This window comes from Spinacia oleracea, chromosome 1 (assembly GCF_020520425.1).
Source record: "Spinacia oleracea cultivar Varoflay chromosome 1, BTI_SOV_V1, whole genome shotgun sequence".
In the NCBI taxonomy this organism is placed as follows: Eukaryota; Viridiplantae; Streptophyta; class Magnoliopsida; order Caryophyllales; family Amaranthaceae; genus Spinacia; species Spinacia oleracea.
The window spans coordinates 10,422,519-10,443,767 of NC_079487.1; the positions used below are offsets into that span (position 1 = coordinate 10,422,519).

General features: G+C 39.6%; 1 protein-coding gene, 1 long non-coding RNA gene and 1 other non-coding gene across 3 annotated transcripts; 1 reads left to right on the top strand and 2 right to left on the bottom strand.

The window, feature by feature from the left end:
• The first annotated feature begins 11,003 nt into the window (after positions 1–11,003).
• Positions 11,004–11,110, top strand: LOC130466495 (small nucleolar RNA R71). Its single transcript, XR_008926719.1, has one exon. It is a non-coding gene; the product is annotated as a small nucleolar RNA R71 (small nucleolar RNA).
• Positions 11,111–16,745: 5,635 nt separating this feature from the next.
• Positions 16,746–18,879, bottom strand: LOC110778219 (uncharacterized). Its single transcript, XM_021982790.2, has 2 exons — positions 18,193–18,879; positions 16,746–17,517 (listed from the first exon to the last, which is right to left on the bottom strand). Exons 1-2 carry the CDS (start codon positions 18,787–18,789, stop codon positions 17,296–17,298), a joined length of 819 nt encoding a protein of 272 aa, XP_021838482.1. The 5' UTR covers positions 18,790–18,879; the 3' UTR covers positions 16,746–17,295.
• A 1,352-nt stretch (positions 18,880–20,231) lies between these two features.
• LOC130465723 (uncharacterized) lies at positions 20,232–20,995 on the bottom strand. The gene is made up of 2 exons (XR_008925735.1): positions 20,804–20,995; positions 20,232–20,720 (listed from the first exon to the last, which is right to left on the bottom strand). It is a non-coding gene; the product is annotated as an uncharacterized lncRNA (long non-coding RNA).
• Between the last annotated feature and the right edge of the window lie 254 nt (positions 20,996–21,249).

Below are 21,249 nucleotides of genomic sequence, written 5' to 3' on the forward strand. Positions count from 1 at the left end.
ATTAGTTCACCAATTAAAAATTTCTTACTTTAATCATAAAAACATACGATTTATAACTGGAATAGGATAGTTGGATTGATTGAATGGTTACATTGTATCATCCACCAACACTAATAAAAGTAAACGACTATTTTATATTTTTTTAAATACATTATCTTTAGAATCATATTCTTCAAAACATAACTATGATTACATAACATAGATTATGGGAAATCATATAAGGCATAATCAAGTGTTAAACAGCCCCAAAAGTGGGACTAGCTAGACCGGAAAATGTAGATGTTCGTGCCCAATACACAAAATATTGCCAACTTAAGTCACAGGTGTTTTAAATTTCACAATCACACAAAAAATTGCCAAAAAAAATGGGCACGCACTACACCATAATGCGCATACGTCTTCAACTTACGTACCCATTTACACTTCGCTCCTTGTTCCTTGTTCAACTGAGGTCTATGCATGCATACAAGGTGCAACCGTACTCAACACCTGACTGTCTGAGTGTGCGATTACTTTGTAGCACACCGAAGTTGCGCCTCATCGTTATCCCGGCTGCTGGGTCGACTCCAACATGTATAGCCCAATCTTCTATAACACTGGAGAGGAGCACATCAAAATGTGCTCTAGCAGTCCACTCCATTTGCTGGTCAACCGTAGTTCGGATACAAAAACAACAGAAGTTCGTGTTGACATTTAAACCCTGCAACTGAATATTACAAGTTATGTGGTATTAGAATCTAATAAGTGGCCATATGTTTACCAATTTAAAGGATGTTTTAAGTCCTCAATAACATCACAGCTATACGACGTATTACTGACAGGTTAAAGTCGTATCACCTAATCAAAAATAACCTAAGGTCCACTAGCTAGGTAGCAAGGGAAGTCAGGATCGAATCCACAGGGAAACAAGCGTTCTTTCTACTATCAATTAACTAATCTAGACTATTGTGAACAAGATTTGGTTGGTGGTTTGTATGCTAAGACTACGAACGATAATTAAACAAGAATGAATCAATAAATTAAGGAATCTAGGGCATAGGTTCGCCAACAAATAATAATCCAAGACATTGAACAATCACGATAATCAACAAAGTAATTAATTAGACTAGCATGCTCTCTCAAGTCGATACTAATCATAGACTTAGAATTAACGGGCTCTCGCTACGTATTAACTCTAATTCCACCTATTGACACAAGCCTAAACATCAAATTGCATCTCTCGAATCTTAATTTGATATTGCATAACTACCACAATTAAACCTGCGCAAATCTAATTGTATAGTGAAATAAACCAATCAATAGGAATCAATTACAATGCCAACAATCATAATCATTCAATCATCCCTTCATATTATTCATGGATCCCCAACCCTAGAAATTAAACTACTCAAGCATGTTGACAATAAACAAAGCAATAATCATAATTGAAAGCATTATTAAAGCAAGACAATGAATTAAAATAAGAAACAATACCTATTTGAAGAACAAAGGGGAGTGAAAGCTTGAATTTTTATTGAGAATTAAACTAAGTGTTTTTGCATAAATTAGAGAGAAAACTAGGCTAAGGAAAAATAATACTAAGGTTCAATACTAGAAAATAATGTGTCCTCTAAAAATAATTAAAGCTTGTTTATATAGTTTACCAAAATAAAGCCTAAAAAACGGAAAGTAAATGCGCGAAAAACTGCTGGAGGTTGGGCGACGCTTCGCCCGATCGGGCGATCCACTCGATAGTCGGCCCGATCGGGCGGTTTGCGAACTCTCCACATAGGCTTCTGGATGACCGCCCGATCCGGATCGGGCGAGCTGCGCCCGATCGGGCGCGCGTTGATGAATCCAAACTGCTTCAATTCCGCCCAATGGTTGCATTTCGCCCTCAGCTTCCAGGGCGATTTGCAATCTTCAGTATAGCTCGCCCATATCACTGAGTCTAACTCCCGGGGCTCAACCATAAGCATCCAAGGCTCCCGAAAGTCGACGATGAAGGTCCCGAACTTCCTCGGGCTCATATAGTGGCCTAGATCAACATGAAACGGGTCTAAAAAGACCAATTTCTCATAATCAAACCTGAAACTCAAGGCACACTCAATAACACAAATTAGTACTAGAAACGGCTCCTAAGAGCACGTTTGACACATAAAAGTACTAAGGGACGGGGGTAAAAATACTATATAAAACGCACATATCAAACCTCCCCAAGCTTGATCCTTGCTTGTCCCTAAGCAAGGAAATCATCGATGAACACAAGACCAACTTCACCCCCAACATATTTCAAAATGAAAACACAATCCAAGGTAAAATTCAACAAGCATGCATCAATGTCAACCAATCAAATCCATTCAATCGCTAATCCTTCTTAACAATCGTCACGCAAAGCGAACCACAAATGCACATTGGAATTCAAGACTAGTGCTCACACACTCGTCACTCATTTATGTGGCGGATAAAAGATGTACCCGTTCACTCCCCTCCCAACATATAAGTGAACAATGCCCTCCCAAACTCACACACTCGTGTGTATAGAAAAACATACACTCAACCTAGTAGTCGACTCGGAATGTGTCATGTCATAACTTGCATTGATAAACAACTACTTTCACATTAATACAACTCTATGCACAAAGGTCGAAAGGTCTTTCAAGCTTGTAATGATAGGCTTAGGTAAGGGTGTGGTAAATTTGGGTAAAATGTGAGCTTAAAGCCTTGGATTTGGGGAGCATAAATCCTAGAAAATCCATGATCAATCACAAATAATGACCACAACTCTCCCACTCAACACATGAATAAAACAACAAACAAACTACACTATACTTTCTTGCCTTGATTTCACAATTATAACCAATCAGTCATGAAGATAAGAAATCGTAATACCGGAGTGACAAAAGCTTGAACTATTTTGAGAATAACGATTTTTTTCCCTTTTTTTTTCAATCTCTTTTTTTTTCTTTTTGGAACCTTCACACATTTTTTTTTTATTCTCCTCATCCCATTCATTTTTCAGCTCATTTTTTTTTCAACAACAATCATGGTAAGAAGAACTTCCCTTTTCAATACTCAAAATGCTCAAAAATGTACCACACTGCAACTCCCTCACCTCACTACTATTAGCTCCCCCAAGCTAGGCTTGGGACTAGTAACCAATGGGGTTTTCATGGGCTTGTAATATGGTTAGTCACCGAATAAAGGGCACAAGCACAACATGGATAGAAAAAGAGGGAACAAATATATCTAAATTCATCTGAAGGCCACCTAAATAGAAAAAATGCCTTCGTCCTCCACAATGTGCATGTATATGAGTTATAAAACACTACTAATAGTTGCAAACCAATACTCAAAATCAATGACACACCAGGAAGCTATCACACATCCCAACCAAGTCAACTAGTCAAGCACCAAGTCCACAAGTAGTTAGTCGGAGTTGACTCATGTTTAGGCATCAAAGCAATCAAATATCAAATCATGGCTAACACATCTACATTGCCCATCATCAAATACCAAGAATCAAAACAATTTCCGCTCAAGGGGCACAGGGAAGCATGATATTGTATTCATCGGAACGTATTTTTGTATTTTTTTTTTCAAAGCAATAAACTACTATACAAAGCAATAAACACACCAAAGAAACACACCAAAACAAAGAAATGCGAAAAGAAAAGAAAAACATACCTACAATGTACAAGTAATGTGAAACCCCCCCAAACCAAATCAGACAATGTCCTCATTGGCTCAAGGGCATCGAACCAACTCGATCCTCATCTCCATCATTGACGGCCATGGCCGCCATCATCATCATCATCATCACCATCATCTCTGCCACCATGCCCGCTAGGACCCGCTCCCCACCCCCCGTACTGGGTAGGTGTGAAGGTGCCCATAGAACCCGGAGCTCCATATCCCTCTACGGGATAGGTATACCAGGTAGGGTGCTCATAATCTAGGGCAATGTAGCCCTGCTTGGCATACTGATCATAGAATGGGAACATGGTCCTCTGGTGATCAGCTGCGAACTCCTGGAAACCGAGCTCAAGTCTGCTCAACCGCTCATGAATGGACCCCTGCTCCTCATCTACTACCGGGCCACCCTGGGGCCTCCCCACGTCTCAACTCCCCCTCCTAAAGTAGGTGCGAGGCTCTGGCTGGTACTGGCGGGGCTCTGGCTGTGGGTCAGGCTGTGGGTCAGGCTGAGGCTCTTGCCCAAATCCAACATATAAGTAATGGGCCTGACCGGGTCTGAAACTAGTGCGGCCCTGAGGGTCAGGCAAGGTGAAAAGCCTGTTTCCCTCAAACATCCAATACATGGCTCCCGGCCTAAACAACCCATGCTCCCCTTGTAGCTGACGGAGTCCAGCAAAGTAAGCCAAGTCAAGCAGGTTGCTACCCAGAACTGGAGTCTGGTTAGCCTCAGTAAAGTTGGCCGTGGCCATGGCTATGTGGGTGATCAACCCACCAATGGTAATGCGGGTAGTATGGGTAGAAGTGGCTATGGAATAGAATTGAGAGGCCATACGATGTGCAAGGTTCATTTTGTAGCCATCATCCCCTTCTAAAACGTAGCCACCTAGAATCTCTAGCTCCGTACTCCTAATATTTTGGGTCTCATCCCTACCAAAGATCGTAAATCCCAGAAACCTGTAGAAGACAATAGGGACCGGGTGTTGTATCTTGGAAGCATGCAAATGTTGCATACTCCCGGGATTAGCATTACTCGTAAGCTTTCCCCACATGGTGCAGTTATTATGGGTTTCCTTAGGTTTCCTACTATAGGTGGTAGACAATCGAAAAATCCTACCAAAATCAGCTAAACACATGGTGTAGGTTCGGTTCATCACACGGAATTGAACCGACGACACGGTTCGATAACCATCTCTACGCACATTGAAACTACTCAAAAATTCCAGAGTTAACCGTCTAAATGTGAGACGGAGCATGCTATACATGTTTCTCATACCAACACCAATAAAGACACGCTTGACATCACTTTCAATACCCATTTCATGTAAAGATTTTTGGCATATAAAGCGAGTAGGGATTACCTCCCTCAATTTGAGGTGGATGAATCGTGCTCGTTGCTCCTCCGTAACAAAAATGACATCCGGAAAATCCGTGTCGGGCTCGAATTGCGGCGGCGGAGGTGGTGGTGTCAGTTCCCGAGCTCGGCTCGTCGAAGCTTCATGCTGATTTCTTGGTACCCTTGTGCATTTCCTTTGTGGTCGGTTTGCCATTGATGAAAATCTGATTTTTTTGGGGGTTTTTGAGGTTTTTGGGTGAATTTGGGGATTTTGTGGGGATTGGAGAAAACTGAAATTGGTTTGGTATAGGTTGTAGAGGATGATGAGAGGATGATTTTGATGAAAAAATTGTTGAATTTGGTGGAGATTTGAGGGAGATATGGTGGTTGGAAGTTTTTGGAGGTTGGGGTTTAATGGAGGAAGTGAGAGAAAGTTAGGTTGAAGAAGAAGAGGAAGTGAAGAAAGAAAGAGGAATCCGTTGGTTTATCGCTGAAATCGCGTTTCGCTCGATCGGGCAACATTTCGCCCGATCGTGCGGTTTGCGACCCTTTTCTTCTGATCCGTGCGCGCCCGATCGGGCGCACCTCGCCCGATCCGGATCGGGCGATTTGCGAATGCCTCTTCCTTGACTTTTTCACGAAATTTTCCTCAACCGCCCGATCGGGAAAAATAATTTCGCCCGATCGGGCAAACCACTCGCCTTCAGCGCCCGATCGGGCAGACCATCGCCCGACTCGGGCATTCCACTCGCCAGACCGCCCGATCGGGCATGCTGCGCCAGATCGGGCACAGAGAAGCTGCATTAAACTCATCCGTGCGCGCCCGATCGGGAACATCTCGCCCGATTCGGATCGGGCGGTTTGCAGCGTGCTTGGCCTTGTACGTAATTTCACTTTCTTGAACTTGGAGCTTTAGGCCTGCACATTATTAAACACCCGAACATCGTAATGCCCTCTTCTCGCCTCACTAACACCAAAAAAAAATACTTAAACACACTTAGGTATGGGAAATACTAACTAAACACACACAAAATAGAATCAAAAATCAAACTTATACTACTAGAGCGATAAAATACCGGTTGCCTCCCGCAAAGTGCTGATTTATTTCTAGGTCCCGCTCGACCTTGTTACCTTGAATATGCAGTCTATGAGGCGGAGGGATTGAGGTAATGGACCTCAACCACTCCTACAGTAGCCCCATCATGGTACAACTTCAGACGTTGCCCGTCAACCTTGAATCGTTCACCATTATCATTCTCTACTTCAACAGACCCAAACTTGCTTACCATAGTCACGGTGAACGGCCCAGACCACCTAGACTTAAGTTTTCCAGGAAATAACTTAAGCCTAGAGTTAAAAAGTAGAACCTTGTCGCCCACCGCAAACTCTCTATGAAAAATGTGATTGTCGTGCCACTTCTTGGTCTTTTCCTTATAAATCCGGGCACTATCATAGGCTTGTAGTCGGAATTCATCGAGCTCACCCAATTGAAGTAACCGCTTCTCACCGGCTAGCTTTGCATCCATGTTGAGCTGTTTGATTGCCCAATAAGCCTTGTACTCCATTTCTACTGGTAAGTGACATGCCTTGCCATACACCAACCGATACGGGGAGGTACCAATAGGTGTCTTAAAGGCGGTTCTGTATGCCCATAGAGTATCATCTAGCTTATCGCTCCAATCCTTCCTAGACTTCGCCACCACTTTCTCAAGGGTAGATTTGATCTCTCGGTTGGAGACCTCAACTTGACCACTCGTCTGAGGGTGGTAGGCTAGCCCAGTGCGGTGATAAACCCCATACTTGCGCAGGAGCGCATCCAGATGCTTTTCATGGAAGTGTGACCCTCCATCACTAATCAAAGCGCGCGGAACCCCGAATCTCGCAAAGATGATTTTCTTGAACAGAGAAATGACTGTCTTTGCATCGTTGGTAGGTGAGGCAACGGCTTCCACCCACTTTGACACATAATCTACAGCAACAAGGATATACAAGTTACCCTTGGACGATGGGAATGGTCCCATGTAATCAATTCCCCACACATCGAAAATTTCAACCTCAAGGATCCCGTTCTGTGGCATCTCATACCTCCTCGAAATAGTGCCGGCCCTCTGGCACGCATCACAAGCCATAATGAAAGCCTGTGCATCCTTGAACATAGTAGGCCAGTAAAAACCACATTGTGACAGCTTAGCGTTTGTTTTAGACGGTCCATGGTGACCACCATAAGGTGAAGAATGACACCTACTGATAACACCTTGAACTTCCCATTCTGGAATACAACGCTTGTACAACCCTTCAGCAGTCTCACGAAACAAATAGGGGTCATCCCAAAAGTAAAACCGGACATCATGTAGGAATTTCTTCTTCTGTTGATATGTAAGATCGGCCGGAAGAATTCCCCCCACAATGTAGCTAGCAAAATCTGCGAACCATGGTGACTGAGTGGCAAGTGCAAGTAAATGATCATCCGGAAATGAATCATCAATCGGTGTAGATCCCTTACCATCGTCATACCTCAATCTAGACAAGTGATCTTCAACTACATTCTCAGCCCCTTTCTTGTCGCGGATCTCTAGATCAAACTCCTGTAGCAGTAGTATCCATCGAATAAGCCTAGGCTTGGCTTCCTTCTTAGAGAGCAGATACTTAAGGGCCGCATGGTCAGTATAGACTATCACCTTGGATCCAATCAGATAGGTGCAGAATTTATCCAAGGCATAGACTATAGCTAGAAGCTCCTTCTCAGTAGTAACATAATTAACTTGAGCTTCATCTAAGGTCTTACTTTCATAATAGATGGCATGTAAAACCTTCTCCTTTCTCTGACCCAAAACTGCCCCAACTGCATAGTCACTTGCATCACACATTATCTCGAACGGAAGGTCCCATTCGGGAGAACGAATGATGGGAGCCGAAATCAGTGCCTGTTTGATCCTGTCAAAAGCCTCGAGACAAGCATCAGTAAACACAAACGGGGCATCCTTGAGGAGGAGCTGGGTAAGTGGTTTAACAATTTTAGAAAAATCCTTGATAAAGCGGCGATAAAACCCCGCATGACCAAGAAAACTTCTAACACCCTTCACATTAACTGGAGGGGGTAATTGTTCAATTACTTGAACCTTAGCTCAATCCACCTGAATGCCCTTATCAGATATCAAATGTCCCAAAACCACCCCTTCAGTAACCATGAAATGACACTTTTCCCAGTTCAAGACTAAATTACACTCTTCACATCTTTTCAAGACTTTAGTCAGATTTAGCAAGCAAGAATCAAAAGAAGTACCATAGACGCTAAAATCATCCATAAACACTTCCATGATAGACTCAATAAAATCAGAAAAGATACTCATCATGCAACGTTGGAAAGTAGCAGGTGCACTACACAGACCAAAAGGCATCCTACGATATGCAAAGGTACCATAGGGACAAGTGAAGGTGGTTTTTTCCTGGTCGTCTGGATGTATGGGAATTTGAAAGAAACCAGAATAACCATCCAGAGAACAGAAAAACTTGTGACAGGCTAGCCTTTCTAACATTTGATCAATGAAGGGAAGGGGAAAATGGTCCTTTTTAGTAGCAACATTAAGACGCCTATAATCAATGCACATGCGCCAACCTGTGACTACCCTAGTTGGTATCAACTCATTTTTCTCATTTCTCACCACAGTTGTCCCCCCTTTCTTAGGCACTACCTGAACAGGACTCACCCACTTAGAATCAGACACAGCATAAACAATACCCGCATCAAGCAATTTCATAACTTCAGCTTTTACAACATCTTGCATGACAGGGTTCAAACGACGCTGGGGTTGGATGCATGGTTTATGATTTTCATCTAGACGTATCCTATGCATACAAAAGTCAGGGCTAATACCCTTTAAATCATCAATACTGTACCCAATGGCCTTTTTGTGCCTTTTCAACACAACAAGAAGTTGGGATAACTGGTCTGCATCAAGTGCAGTACTGACGATCACAGGGCAAAGTTGTTCATCATCTAAAAACACATATTTAAGGTTAGCAGGAAGAGGCTTAAGTTCGGGTTTCTTTGCCTCTTTAACAGAATAAACCGGCCGAACTAACCTCTTCAATTTGGTGCTCTCCGGCTCAGATTCTCCACCATTAAGAGCAAACTCCAGAGCATCCATTTCAGCACTCCAAGAACTGCTATCACCTGCAGAAGACTCACAACAAAGCACTGCCTCCAAGGGATGCTCTTTCGAGAACTTGGGAGGCGTTATCACGAGTAATAAAATCAACTACATCTATACGATAGCATTGTTCCTCCTCTAGCATGGGAATTTTTAAGGCACTATTCAGATTAAAAGTCACCTTATCATCCCCAACAGACAAAGTCAATTTCCCACTTTTAACATCAATTACCGCCCCCGCCGTGTGAAGGAAGGGCCTACCTAAGATTATGGGAATTTAAGAATCCTCCTGCATGTCCAATACTACAAAGTCTACAGGTATATAGAATTTACCTACTCTAACAGGGACGTCCTCTAAAACACCTAAGGGGTATTTGACAGAACGGTCGGCCATTTGTAGAGTGATATTGGTAACCTTAAGCTCACCCATATTCAGTTTAGTGCAGACAGACAACGGCATGACAGACACACTAGCACCTAGATCACATAAAGCTTTATCAATAAATACTGTGCCAATGTTACATGGGATGGAAAAACTCCCGGGATCTTTAAGTTTAGGTGGAGACTTGTTTTGCAAATAAGCACTACATTCCTCAGTGAAGGCTACAGTCTCTACCTCACAAAAAGCACGTTTCCTGGTCAAAATATCTTTCATGAATTTAGCATAAGCAGGAACTTGTAAAATTAATTCAGTAAAAGGAACCGTTACCTGCAAATTTTTGACTACTTCCCAGAATATGCCTAACTGCTTGTCTAGCTTATTCTTGAGTTGTCGGTTTGGGAAGGGGAGTGCAATAGGTGGTACTTGAATATCTGCCCCCTTCTTAACCTTAGTTGTAGCCTCATTCTCATTGACTACCTTTTCAGCTTCCTTTTAATCCATAACTATCTTCGGGATTTCCTCACTGACCAGATCACTAGCAGACACCCCGGAATCAACCTCAACCGGCATAGAAGGACCATCATAATCCCTACCACTCCTCAATGTAATTGCATTAGCAGTCTCCCTATTTTCGGGCTGTGAAGGAAATTGGCCTGGTGGCCTCCCTGCAATAGTAGTAGCCATTTGTGCCAACTGTGTATCAATGATCTTGTTGTGAGCAGTAAGAGCATCGATCTTTGCATCCTTTTCACTTAGAGATTTTTGCATTTGTAGCATCATGTTTCTCATCTCTACTAGCATAGGGTCAGGCTGTGTGGCTTGAGGTTGTGGTGGTGGAGGTGATGTGTGTTGTCTAGGGAACCCAGGTGATCCACTAGACTGTTGGTTGTAGTTGTTCCGTGGTTGGTAGGATTGTTGATGTGGGGGTTGGTATGGCTGTTGTGGTGGATGTTGGACTTGGCGAGGGTTCTGGATATTGTTGCTCCTGTAGGATAGTAGAGGGTTGTTTTTGTAGCCCTCATTGTAAGAGTTGGAGAATGGGTTATTTTGTTTGTAGGATTGAAATGTGTGACATTGTTCAACAGAGCTCCTACATTCCGGTGCATAATGACCAGACATTCCACAACTTTCACAAACAGTAGCAGGTTGGGCACTCATAGCAGCTACACTAGCAGGTTGGGTAGGTTGAGCATTGGCTGTTTGCATATTATCAAACTTATAGTGTAAAGCAGTCAATTGGGCAGTTAATTGTTCAAAAGAATTTAAATCATGCTTACCACCCCTATTAGATAGACCTCTAGGATTTCCATACTGGGCATTGTGAATGGCTATCTCCTCAATCACCTCCATAGCTCTAGGCACCTCAAGTTGCATGAACCTCCCACTGGCAGCCGAATCTAACAAACATCTAGACTCATTGCCCAGACCATTATAAAACTGCTGAATCAAGAACCAATCTTCCAAACCATGGTGCGGGCATTCTCTTTGCAAATCCTTGAATCTCTCCCAGACCTCGAACAAACTCTCATCCGCTTGTTGTGAGATACCTAATATATGACCCCTCAGACGAGCCGTTTTCTCAGGTGAAAAATATTTAACATAAAAAGCAAGAGCCAAGGATTCCCAATTAGTGATTTTCAAAGCCGCCCGATTCAACCCATTAATCCACAGTTTAGCTTCCCCACTCAAAGAGAACGGGAAAAGTATCTCCATAGTCTGCTCCGGAGTCAATCCCTTTTGCTTGATGGTGGAACAATATTGGATAAAGGACTGAATGTGAAGATTCGGATCTTCACCTGGTTCCCCACCGTACTGGCGTCTCTCGATCATGTTAATCAATGCAGGCTCAATCTTGAAGGTCTCAGCTGCAATAGAAGGCATGATCGCCTTTGGTATCACGGACAGACTTGGCTTAGAATAGTCTGTAAGCCGTGGGGTAGGTGGCGGTAGCAGATTTTCGTCCAGGACCATAGACAAAGACTACAAAACAATGTGAGATCCGGTCTCAAGGAACGTGAGTTCCTTGAGTAGTAACAAACAATAATCTAGGATAAGCAATCAACAACAGAAAATAAAACCGTTTCCCCGGCAACGGCGCCAAATTTTGACAGGCTAAAGTCGTATCACCTAATAAAAAATAACCTAAGGTCCACTAGCTAGGTAGCAAGGGAAGTCAGGATCGAATCCACAGGAAAACAAGCGTTCTTTCTACTATCAATTAACTAATCTAGACTATTGTGAACAAGATTTGGTTGGTGGTTTGTATGCTAAGACTACGAACGATAATTAAACAAGAATGAATCAATATATTAAGGAACCTAGGGCATAGGTTCGCCAACAAATAATAATCCAAGACATTGAACAATCACGATAATCAACAAAGTAATTAATTAGACTAGCATGCTCTCTCAAGTCGATACTAATCATAGACTTAGAATTAACGGGCTCTCGCTACGTATTAACTCTAATTCCACCTATTGACACAAGCCTAAACATCAAATTGCATCTCTCGAATCTTAATTTGATATTGCATAACTACCACAATTAAACCTGCGCAAATCTAATTGTATAGTGAAATAAACCAATCAATAGGAATCAATTACAATGCCAACAATCACAATCATTCAATCATCCCTTCATATTATTCATGGATCCCCAACCCTAGAAATTAAACTACTCAAACATGTTGACAATAAACAAAGCAATAATCATAATTGAAAGCATTATTAAAGCAAGACAATGAATTAAAATAAGAAACAATACCTATTTGAAGAACAAAGGGGAGTGAAAGCTTGAATTTTTATTGAGAATTAAACTAAGTGTTTTTGCATAAATTAGAGAGAAAACTAGGCTAAGGAAAAATAATACTAAGGTTCAATACTAGAAAATAATGTGTCCTCTAAAAATAATTAAAGCTTGTTTATATAGTTTACCAAAATAAAGCCTAAAAAACGGAAAGTAAATGCGCGAAAAACTGCTGGAGGTTGGCGTCGCCCGATCGGGCGACGCTTCGCCCGATCGGGCGATCCACTCGATAGTCGGCCCGATCGGACCAAAATCCGCCCGATCTGGCGGTTTGCGAACTCTCCACATAGGCTTCTGGATGACCGCCCGATCCGGATCGGGCGAGCTGCGCCCGATCGGGCGCGCGTTGATGAATCCAAACTGCTTCAATTCCGCCCAATGGTTGCATTTCGCCCTCAGCTTCCAGGGCGATTTGCAATCTTCGGTATAGCTCGCCCATATCACTGAGTCTAACTCCCGGGGCTCAACCATAAGCATCCAAGGCTCCCGAAAGTCGACGATGAAGGTCCCGAACTTCCTCGGGCTCATATAGTGGCCTAGATCAACATGAAACGGGTCTAAAAAGACCAATTTCTCATAATCAAACCTGAAACTCAAGGCACACTCAATAACACACATTAGTACTAGAAACGGCTCCTTAGAGCACGTTTGACACATAAAAGTACTAAGGGACGGGGTAAAAATACTATATAAAACGCACATATCAATTACAAATCAATTTGTCGTATAAAAATCTCTCATATTTGAGAGAAACACAATTTTATATGCAACATTTCGCCCAATTTCAGTTTGGACATAATTAAAATGACTCTATAATTAGTTGCATTGCAATATTATCCGCAATAATTAAACGTACCAACTTTACAAAACTTGATATATTACGCTTGCTTTTCTAATTGAAGCCTTTTTTCCACTTATCTATTAGCAAATCTTGCATGTACACTAGAACACACTAATTAAGTTTTTATAGTCTCGATCGATAAAAACAATTATAACCCCAATAGATTATTTGGTTCACGTCATTTAACTAAAAAAAGTCAACTAAATTAAAATGACTTTAAGCACCCATATTTTAATTTATAATAGTAACTCAAAATTGCCAATGTTACAAACATCATTTTACCGTTAATTATTAAACAATAAAGCCAAATATACCAAATAAAACATCATGGATTTAAGTCTGTTACAAAGAATAAACTTAAAATACATAATAAATAAATCGCATTTATAATCATCAGAACTAATTCACATTTAAAGGGTATTCAATGATCACAACAAAGTCACATTTAAAAGTAATCAATAAGCTCGGTCTAGAAACAATTTATAAAATATAAACAAGTAAATAAACTTAAATGTACAAATAATAGTGAACTTAAGTGAGTAATGAACACAAAACAATTAATTATAACGCAAAACGGATTGGGAATTATAGAAGCTCAACAATTAATTAAAATAAGGTTTAGGTTTAAAATAATTGTACTTACGAGGCCTCGAACCATGAGTGTCTCACCGTCTTGAATGTTGACCTCACCCGCCGTCCGGTGAGCTTCAACCACCACGCCATTTTGTCTCAGAATTTGAATGTTGTTTGGGGAACAGCCCACATGAGAACTGTACTCAGCGTAGACAAGCCCAAATAGATCATTGGGGAAAAGCGTGTAGAAGACACCATTATCTCCCACTTCCTCGCTCCTGAGTTGGATCATCCTTGGCGCCGGAAGCATGGATAGTTGCAAGGGTGGGACCTGGGGTGATGGTAACACCGCTTGCATGTCCGGAAGGATTGATGGTTGCAGCAAGGACTCAGGAAACGGCGACAAATCGGTGGGACCGCCTTGGAACAACGGTGGTACTGTGGCAAACCCTTGATCGGCCACATGCATGTTGTTTTGGTGAGTGAAATGGTTGTTGTAGGTGGGTGCAACATCCATAGGTGGTGGGAAGTTAAGATCGAAGCCTAAACCTAGGCTGAAAGCTTGGTTAAATGGTTGTGGGATTAGGTGGTTCGGCGGGCCTTGGTGGTTCGGCGGGCCAAATACACCCACAAAGGAGGATATCATGTCGGCGTTACTACCGGCCATTTATAGGTATGAAATTGGAGAGAGGAGTGCTAAAAAAAAGGGGGAGAGAAGATGAAGTGTTGTGATAAAGGAGTGAGAAAGGAATGAATTTATAGTAGAATTTGTGTGTGTGTGTGGGGGGGGGGGGGGGTTGTGTACACGTGCTCATAAATGCATGTAATCATAGTACTTTTGTGGTTGCAGATAGGTAAGGTAAGGTTGATTTAGCTTCCATGTTAAGCTTCTGTGTGGGTAAATCGGTCATTTGGTTGGCTACGAAAGGGTCATTGCCTCATTGGGTCATTGTCGGGCTTGCGTTCGTGTCAAAGAAGGTAGTTAAAAATGACTAACAATCCTGCGCAAAATAACCCGATAAACCAAATCCATGTTCACGCCTAACCGGATTGCCCACTTTCTATTAAAAACGGATTATAATACGTACCCCTATTAATTATTATATATGCTCAGTTATGCTATAATACTAGATGTGAAGCCCGTGCGATGCACAGGTTAGTATATACTCCTAACAATATATAGTTTTGGTTTAAAGGTTTAATTCGATTGATGATTATTTTTTTCATTTGAATAGAGATTATGAAAATCTATTACTATATACTAAAAGAGTTTAGGGATATTCAGTTAAATATTTCACAATTCACAATTCTATGGCCTCGTATATGCCGACCCCAAGAGGAAGTTTATGAGTAACAAAGTAAGCAGTGTATAACAACTTATAGGACCATAAGACTGACAAAATTGATGACTTGTTAATTGATGACTTGTTCGACACATATGTGTTGGCGGTGTCTATTCCTATATTGGTTTTTGACTTGACGGTGAACATACTCCACCTTACCAATATAAAATACTTATTCATTTAATTTAGGAGTTACTCCCCTCCCTTACACCAAACAAACAAGTCTTAAGTGGACGCTTTATAACATACTTATTCATTTTGTGACATGGAAATCCTACGTGGACGCTCTCATTGATCTCCAAAAAACTCACCCTTTATTTATATATATTAGATTAGGAGATTGTTTGATAACAAGTCTAACAGATAATGATTTGTTAGACTTGTAATCATTATTTTAGATTATTTTACTTATTTAACAATTGCAACATTACACGTTGATCAATAACAACATTTTAGGCTTGTAATCATTATTTTAGATTATTTTACTTATTTAACAATTGCAACAATTGCGACATGAAATCGTCAATGAGTCCGTATTTTCTTAATGGCTTGTCAGAACCTAAAGAATACATTATTACAAGGGTTGTATTTAGAAAGGAAATCGTCGATGAGTACACCAAAATTATATTATTACAAGAATCTCATAATCTAATAATCTAATACGGGTTGTATTTACACGGGTTGTTTTTAGAAATAACAACATTTTTCTAGGTTGAAAAGTTTAATATTTTGGATTTATTCATTTAGATCTTTGACCTACCTCTAATAATATATGGGTTGTATTTATATAGTAGACCTATTTTATGAGTGCCAATTTATTTTTATTTTTATAAAAATACTCGAAGTATATTATTTACGTACTTGATGACGTGAAAATATATTAGTTAATCAAACAATTAGAAATTAATAAATTAAGTATTACCCTGTAGTAAATAACACGAAACTATCTTTCAATTTACCTACTTTTGTTGCCCTAATCAAGGTAAATTAATTATCAATTGCTTAATTTCTCCAGCTTACTTTGATTCCTGTCTTTGATTTGATTGGCGCGGGACGATCTATCCTCCATCTCATAATATTTTAATACGAATTCTCGATTTTGTTATATACTATACACCTCCCCTCGTTTATACTTCGTATTTGATTGGTATGAAAAATATTTCCAAATGAAGACAAATGCCTCCAAATGGAATGATTGGTGCAACAAACCACTTTTGTTTTTATCATAAATACATGCACAAGGACCACTATTTTTGCATATACGGACGTACTCTCACTTTGTGCATGGGTGATTACACAATAGCTTTAAATGAATATGCCACATCATAGTCAGGGTTTGGGTTAAGGTTGAAGTTTTGAGTGATTGACAACATTATGTAAGTGATTCGTTTTAACCCGTTTGTAAATGCAAGATTATATAATAACGGACAACAATCATTGTAATCTATTGGTTGTGATAAAATCGGATATGATTGAGAAATGAATATGTTAGAAATATTAAAATCTACTTAATAAAATAATAAAGGATATATACTAGTAATGAAAAAACTAATTGTCCGGTTAAAGGAAATAAAAAACAAATGGAATGCGATTAGAGTCATTTCAATCATCTCGCAAGGGGTAATCTAGTTGACCAACAAAGTTATTACAAGTTAAATATCCACCTTAACATATATTGGATAAACACTACTAATAGTCAACAATAATAATAATAATAAAGTTGAATAAACACTACTAATAGTCAACAATAACTTTAGATTTTCAAAACTCCTTATCCCTATAGGATGGATAAAACACGATGCACAACATAGATTTGGGCAATATTCCAATGGCATAATCAAGTTATTATGTTCCAAACCCAAAAGTGTGGCACTATTAGCTTATAAATATAAACGTTCTTTACAAAATGGATGTGGGAAATATTCAAAAGGCATAATCAAGTTTGTAAATCCCCAAAAGTGGCACTACTAGCCTAGAGTTGTAAACAAACGTTATCAAAAAGGACCCCGTGTCCAGTTACTTGCTACATTAACTCCCATTTAACCCATAATCCAAATAGTCCCTAAATATTTGCAAAAAATGGGTCCGCAAAACATCACATCGCGCATAAGTCCATAACTTACGTACCCATTGAGACATCGCTTCTTCCTAGTTCAATTGAGTTGTATGCACGCATACAAGGTGCTCCAGTTCTAAATTTCCGACTCTCTAATTGTGCGAGTTATTGGAAGCTCTTTGAAGTTGCGGTACATCGTGATCCTCCATGCATCGATCTTCAAGAGGGCAGCCCAATCATATATAACTTTCCAAAGTGGCACATCATAGGCTGCCTTCGCCGTCCAACCGATTGGCCGGTCCACCATTGGCCGGATGAAAAAAGTACAGTAGTGTGTGTTGACGTTCAAATCCTGCAACTGAGATTACAAGAACTTTGTTACTATTCCAAATAATTGGCCAATTTCTCCAAGATCACATTAGGTTCAAATTATTACAACTCATATTATTCAAACCACACGTTAGGAATTTTTTAATATCTTACATTAATTTGGTACAAGTCATCACTAAAGTCAACTCTAATGTTATTTAAATTAACACATCCAAAAAACCAACTTCACTTTCAATCAATTTTGGTTTTTTCAAAGGACCACACGTCCTTCAGTAAGTCCACTTTTGCCAAAAAACAATATTTAATTCCAATAACCCGTATTACTAATTAATTCCCAATATCCAATTATCACTAATTAAATACCAATTATCAAAACAAACCAATAATTACCCTCATACAAAAACCATTACATTACTAAAAATAATGTTACAAATTCCACTATTACCAATTACCAATTATTAATAAAAAGTAACATAAAATGCACATTAAAATTATACAAATTATTAATCACAAAAAGGTTAAACTTAAAGTAAAATAAATAGATCTAGAATTTCCTGATTAATAAAATCCTAAAACCAACTACACAAATCACACAACATGATTAACACAATTGTAAAGCGAACTTAAGTAATAAAAGCGGACGAAATGATTAAGCTATCTCAATTATTTAAAATGACACTAATTAAAATTATTAAATACTTACTAGACCTCGAACACACAAAGTCTCGCCGTCCTGGATGTTGAGCTCCCCCGCCGTCAACTCAGCTGGAATCACCAACCCATTTGCTCTGATTATTTCGATGTTGTTAGGGGAACAGCCCAAGCGTGCACTGTAATCAGCATAAACTAACCCAAATCGATCATTGGGGAAGAGCATGTATAATTGTCCAATATCTCCGACGTCCTCACTCTTACGTTTGACCATCCTTGGTGCCGATAGCATATACGATGGCAAAGGTGGGATCTGAGTTGATGCCATAGCTGGTGGCAGTGGTGGCAGTAGGGTGTCTAGAAGGTATGATTGTGGTAAGGGTGGCAGCAAGGACTCCGAAAGCGTTGGCAAGGTGGTCGAACCGCCTTGATATAGTGGAGGGAATGTAAGAGGCCCTTGATCGGCCACATGCAAAGTGTTTGCGTGAGTGAATTGGTTGGGTGGCGGAACAACCATTGTCGGGGGGAAGTTAAGGTCAAAACCTAACCCTGGGCTATCATTTTGGTGACCGAGTTGTTGATGCTGGTGGTTTGATGGGCCAATTACACCAACTGTGGAGGAATACATGGCGGACAGGCGGCCGACCATTTTTTGTGTTCAAAATGAAGAGGGGTGAGAAAATTATTTGAGAATTAAAATTGAGTGGTGAGGGAGTGAGAAAAGAGTTAAAATTAAGTAGAATTTGGGGGATTGGTAACACGTGGGCATTAATGACTAAAATAATAGTACCTTTTCCTTTGCAGATAGACCAACTGGGGTGGTAATCTTTTCAAAGGGGGTATTTTGGTCATTGGTCATTAATGACTAAAATAACACTTGATGAATGTGTCATTGGGTGAGGAGGGTCATTAGGTCAATAACGGGTCTTGATCAATGGGTTACATATTTACTAAAACTACTTTTTTTCCAAAATTGTTTATTAAGCCTCGTTTATTAAGCTCGGATCGAGCCTGAAGTTAAAGAAACTACTCGTTAGCTAAGTGCGAACAACGATAAAGTTAAACGAGCATAAGCTAGAATAGCTTAACTCACTCGAAGAGCCAAATACTATTTGATATTTTTTAATCCTATTTGATATTTAGCCAAAGAATTTTGAGTCGATACATTCCTGGATCAGTGTATACGACACAAATGTGATGACTAAAAAAATGGTTGGAAGTTTCTTCTAATCAGACAATAAGAGTGTGTCAGTCCCATTTATAGACCCATCAAACAACATTGTGTATCTACAACAACGTATGGAAGTAACTATTTCAGCCCTAGCTGTGTTTCCTTTCACACATTGCTTCAATAGTTATGAAAAATGACCAAATAGCCTTTCATGGTGCAAATGGACAACAATAGTAACATAGCAATTAAAAAATAATTATATTTCTCTATGAAATTGGGAATTTTTTTATTTTTACAATACTGCTAATCTCATAATCGATGGTAAATGGCACGAATCCAGGTCTAATATTAATTAATCACAAATATTATATCTCAGAACGTTTTACAATGAAGAAATTATTATTTGGGAGGCCTCTTTTGATGTCAATAGGTGGGCATTGGGTCGGATCTAGTTAACTTCAATAAAGAATTATTCAAAATTGGACGCGGATAAAAATTTGCTTATCCATAAAATTATGAACCATTTAAACTTACACTCGTATGATACATAGTTCTGATCCATTTAAACTTGAACAAATTTTGAACCTTGCTTAATTAATGGACTTGCACATGAACTTAGGGGCGGTTCATTCAAGTCCACATATGTCCATGAACAACGTGATCATTTATAAGTTCCTTTAATTATGTTACGTAGCATATTAATCACATATATACCTTATTCAATTGGAAATAACATACACCAAAAATTTGTTCCCCTTCCCTAGACATTATGTATACTCAAAGTGGAAGATAAACCATCATGGGGTGTATTTTTCAGATTTGGTACAGTGTTGACATTTGTGCTAATGACATGTCATACCATCTTTTTATATTATCTGCAAATCAACTCTTTGTAAAATGACGCCCCAATGTTTCCAATATTGTTACCAAAAGCAATCCTAATAACATACTTAGAATTAACCATACAACAATACAACCGTGATACTTAAAATACTTAAAATACTTAATATCCACCATACAACAGTGAAACGGTACATGATTCAACTATGGATTTAGACCAACTATCCCATAAGGCTAACACACTACCTCAACAACAAGGCTAGGACACCAAACATAATCCACGATATCACCAACACCGTGGACAGATTTTTCTCAGAACGGGCACAATTCATTAATTCGATTCTCGTATGACAAAGCTCGTTCTTTATCTCTTGCAACTCTTCTTCTGCACTTTCTTTCTTCATATGTTGTTTTTTAATTTTTTCCTCCAAATAACGTTTCTTCATCTCCAACTCAGCTATCTCAACATCTTTCTCTAGAATTCTAACTTCAAGATCATTATACATTGGTATTTTTTTAATGCAACCTCCTTTCATTACCCACTCGAAAAATTTACATGCACTAGTACCCTGAAATTCAAAAAAATTAGTTAGTTATGACTTATTATAAACAATTATAAAACAAATCATTTATCGAGTAATTGGAAACTCACAGGCCAATTTGGACACCCAAAAAATTGCTTGCCAGCATTGACCCATTTTTAGCGGTCCGAATAACGGCAAGTGCGTTGCAATAGCAAACTAGATTCCTGGTATTTTCCCCGGAACCGGTAGACGAATTTTGAAGAAGTTTCGAAGAACTAGACATTCTTTGTAAATAAAGAAGCCAATTTTTTGAACTAATCCTAGGGAGATATGGTTACAAGATTGCTGTATGTAGTGTTGATATATATGTAACATGCTTTCCAACGGTCGAAAATGTCATCACTATTTTTTTTAAATATTTCAAATTTCATCCAATAGATTGATTAGCAAAGCACATATTCACTTTTTGAAATCAACTTTTTGTGACACATAAAGGATGTTTCTTCCGATCCTATTGAGAAAACATTAAACAATGAAAAGTTAAACTTTTAACAATTTGTCACCCAAACACAGC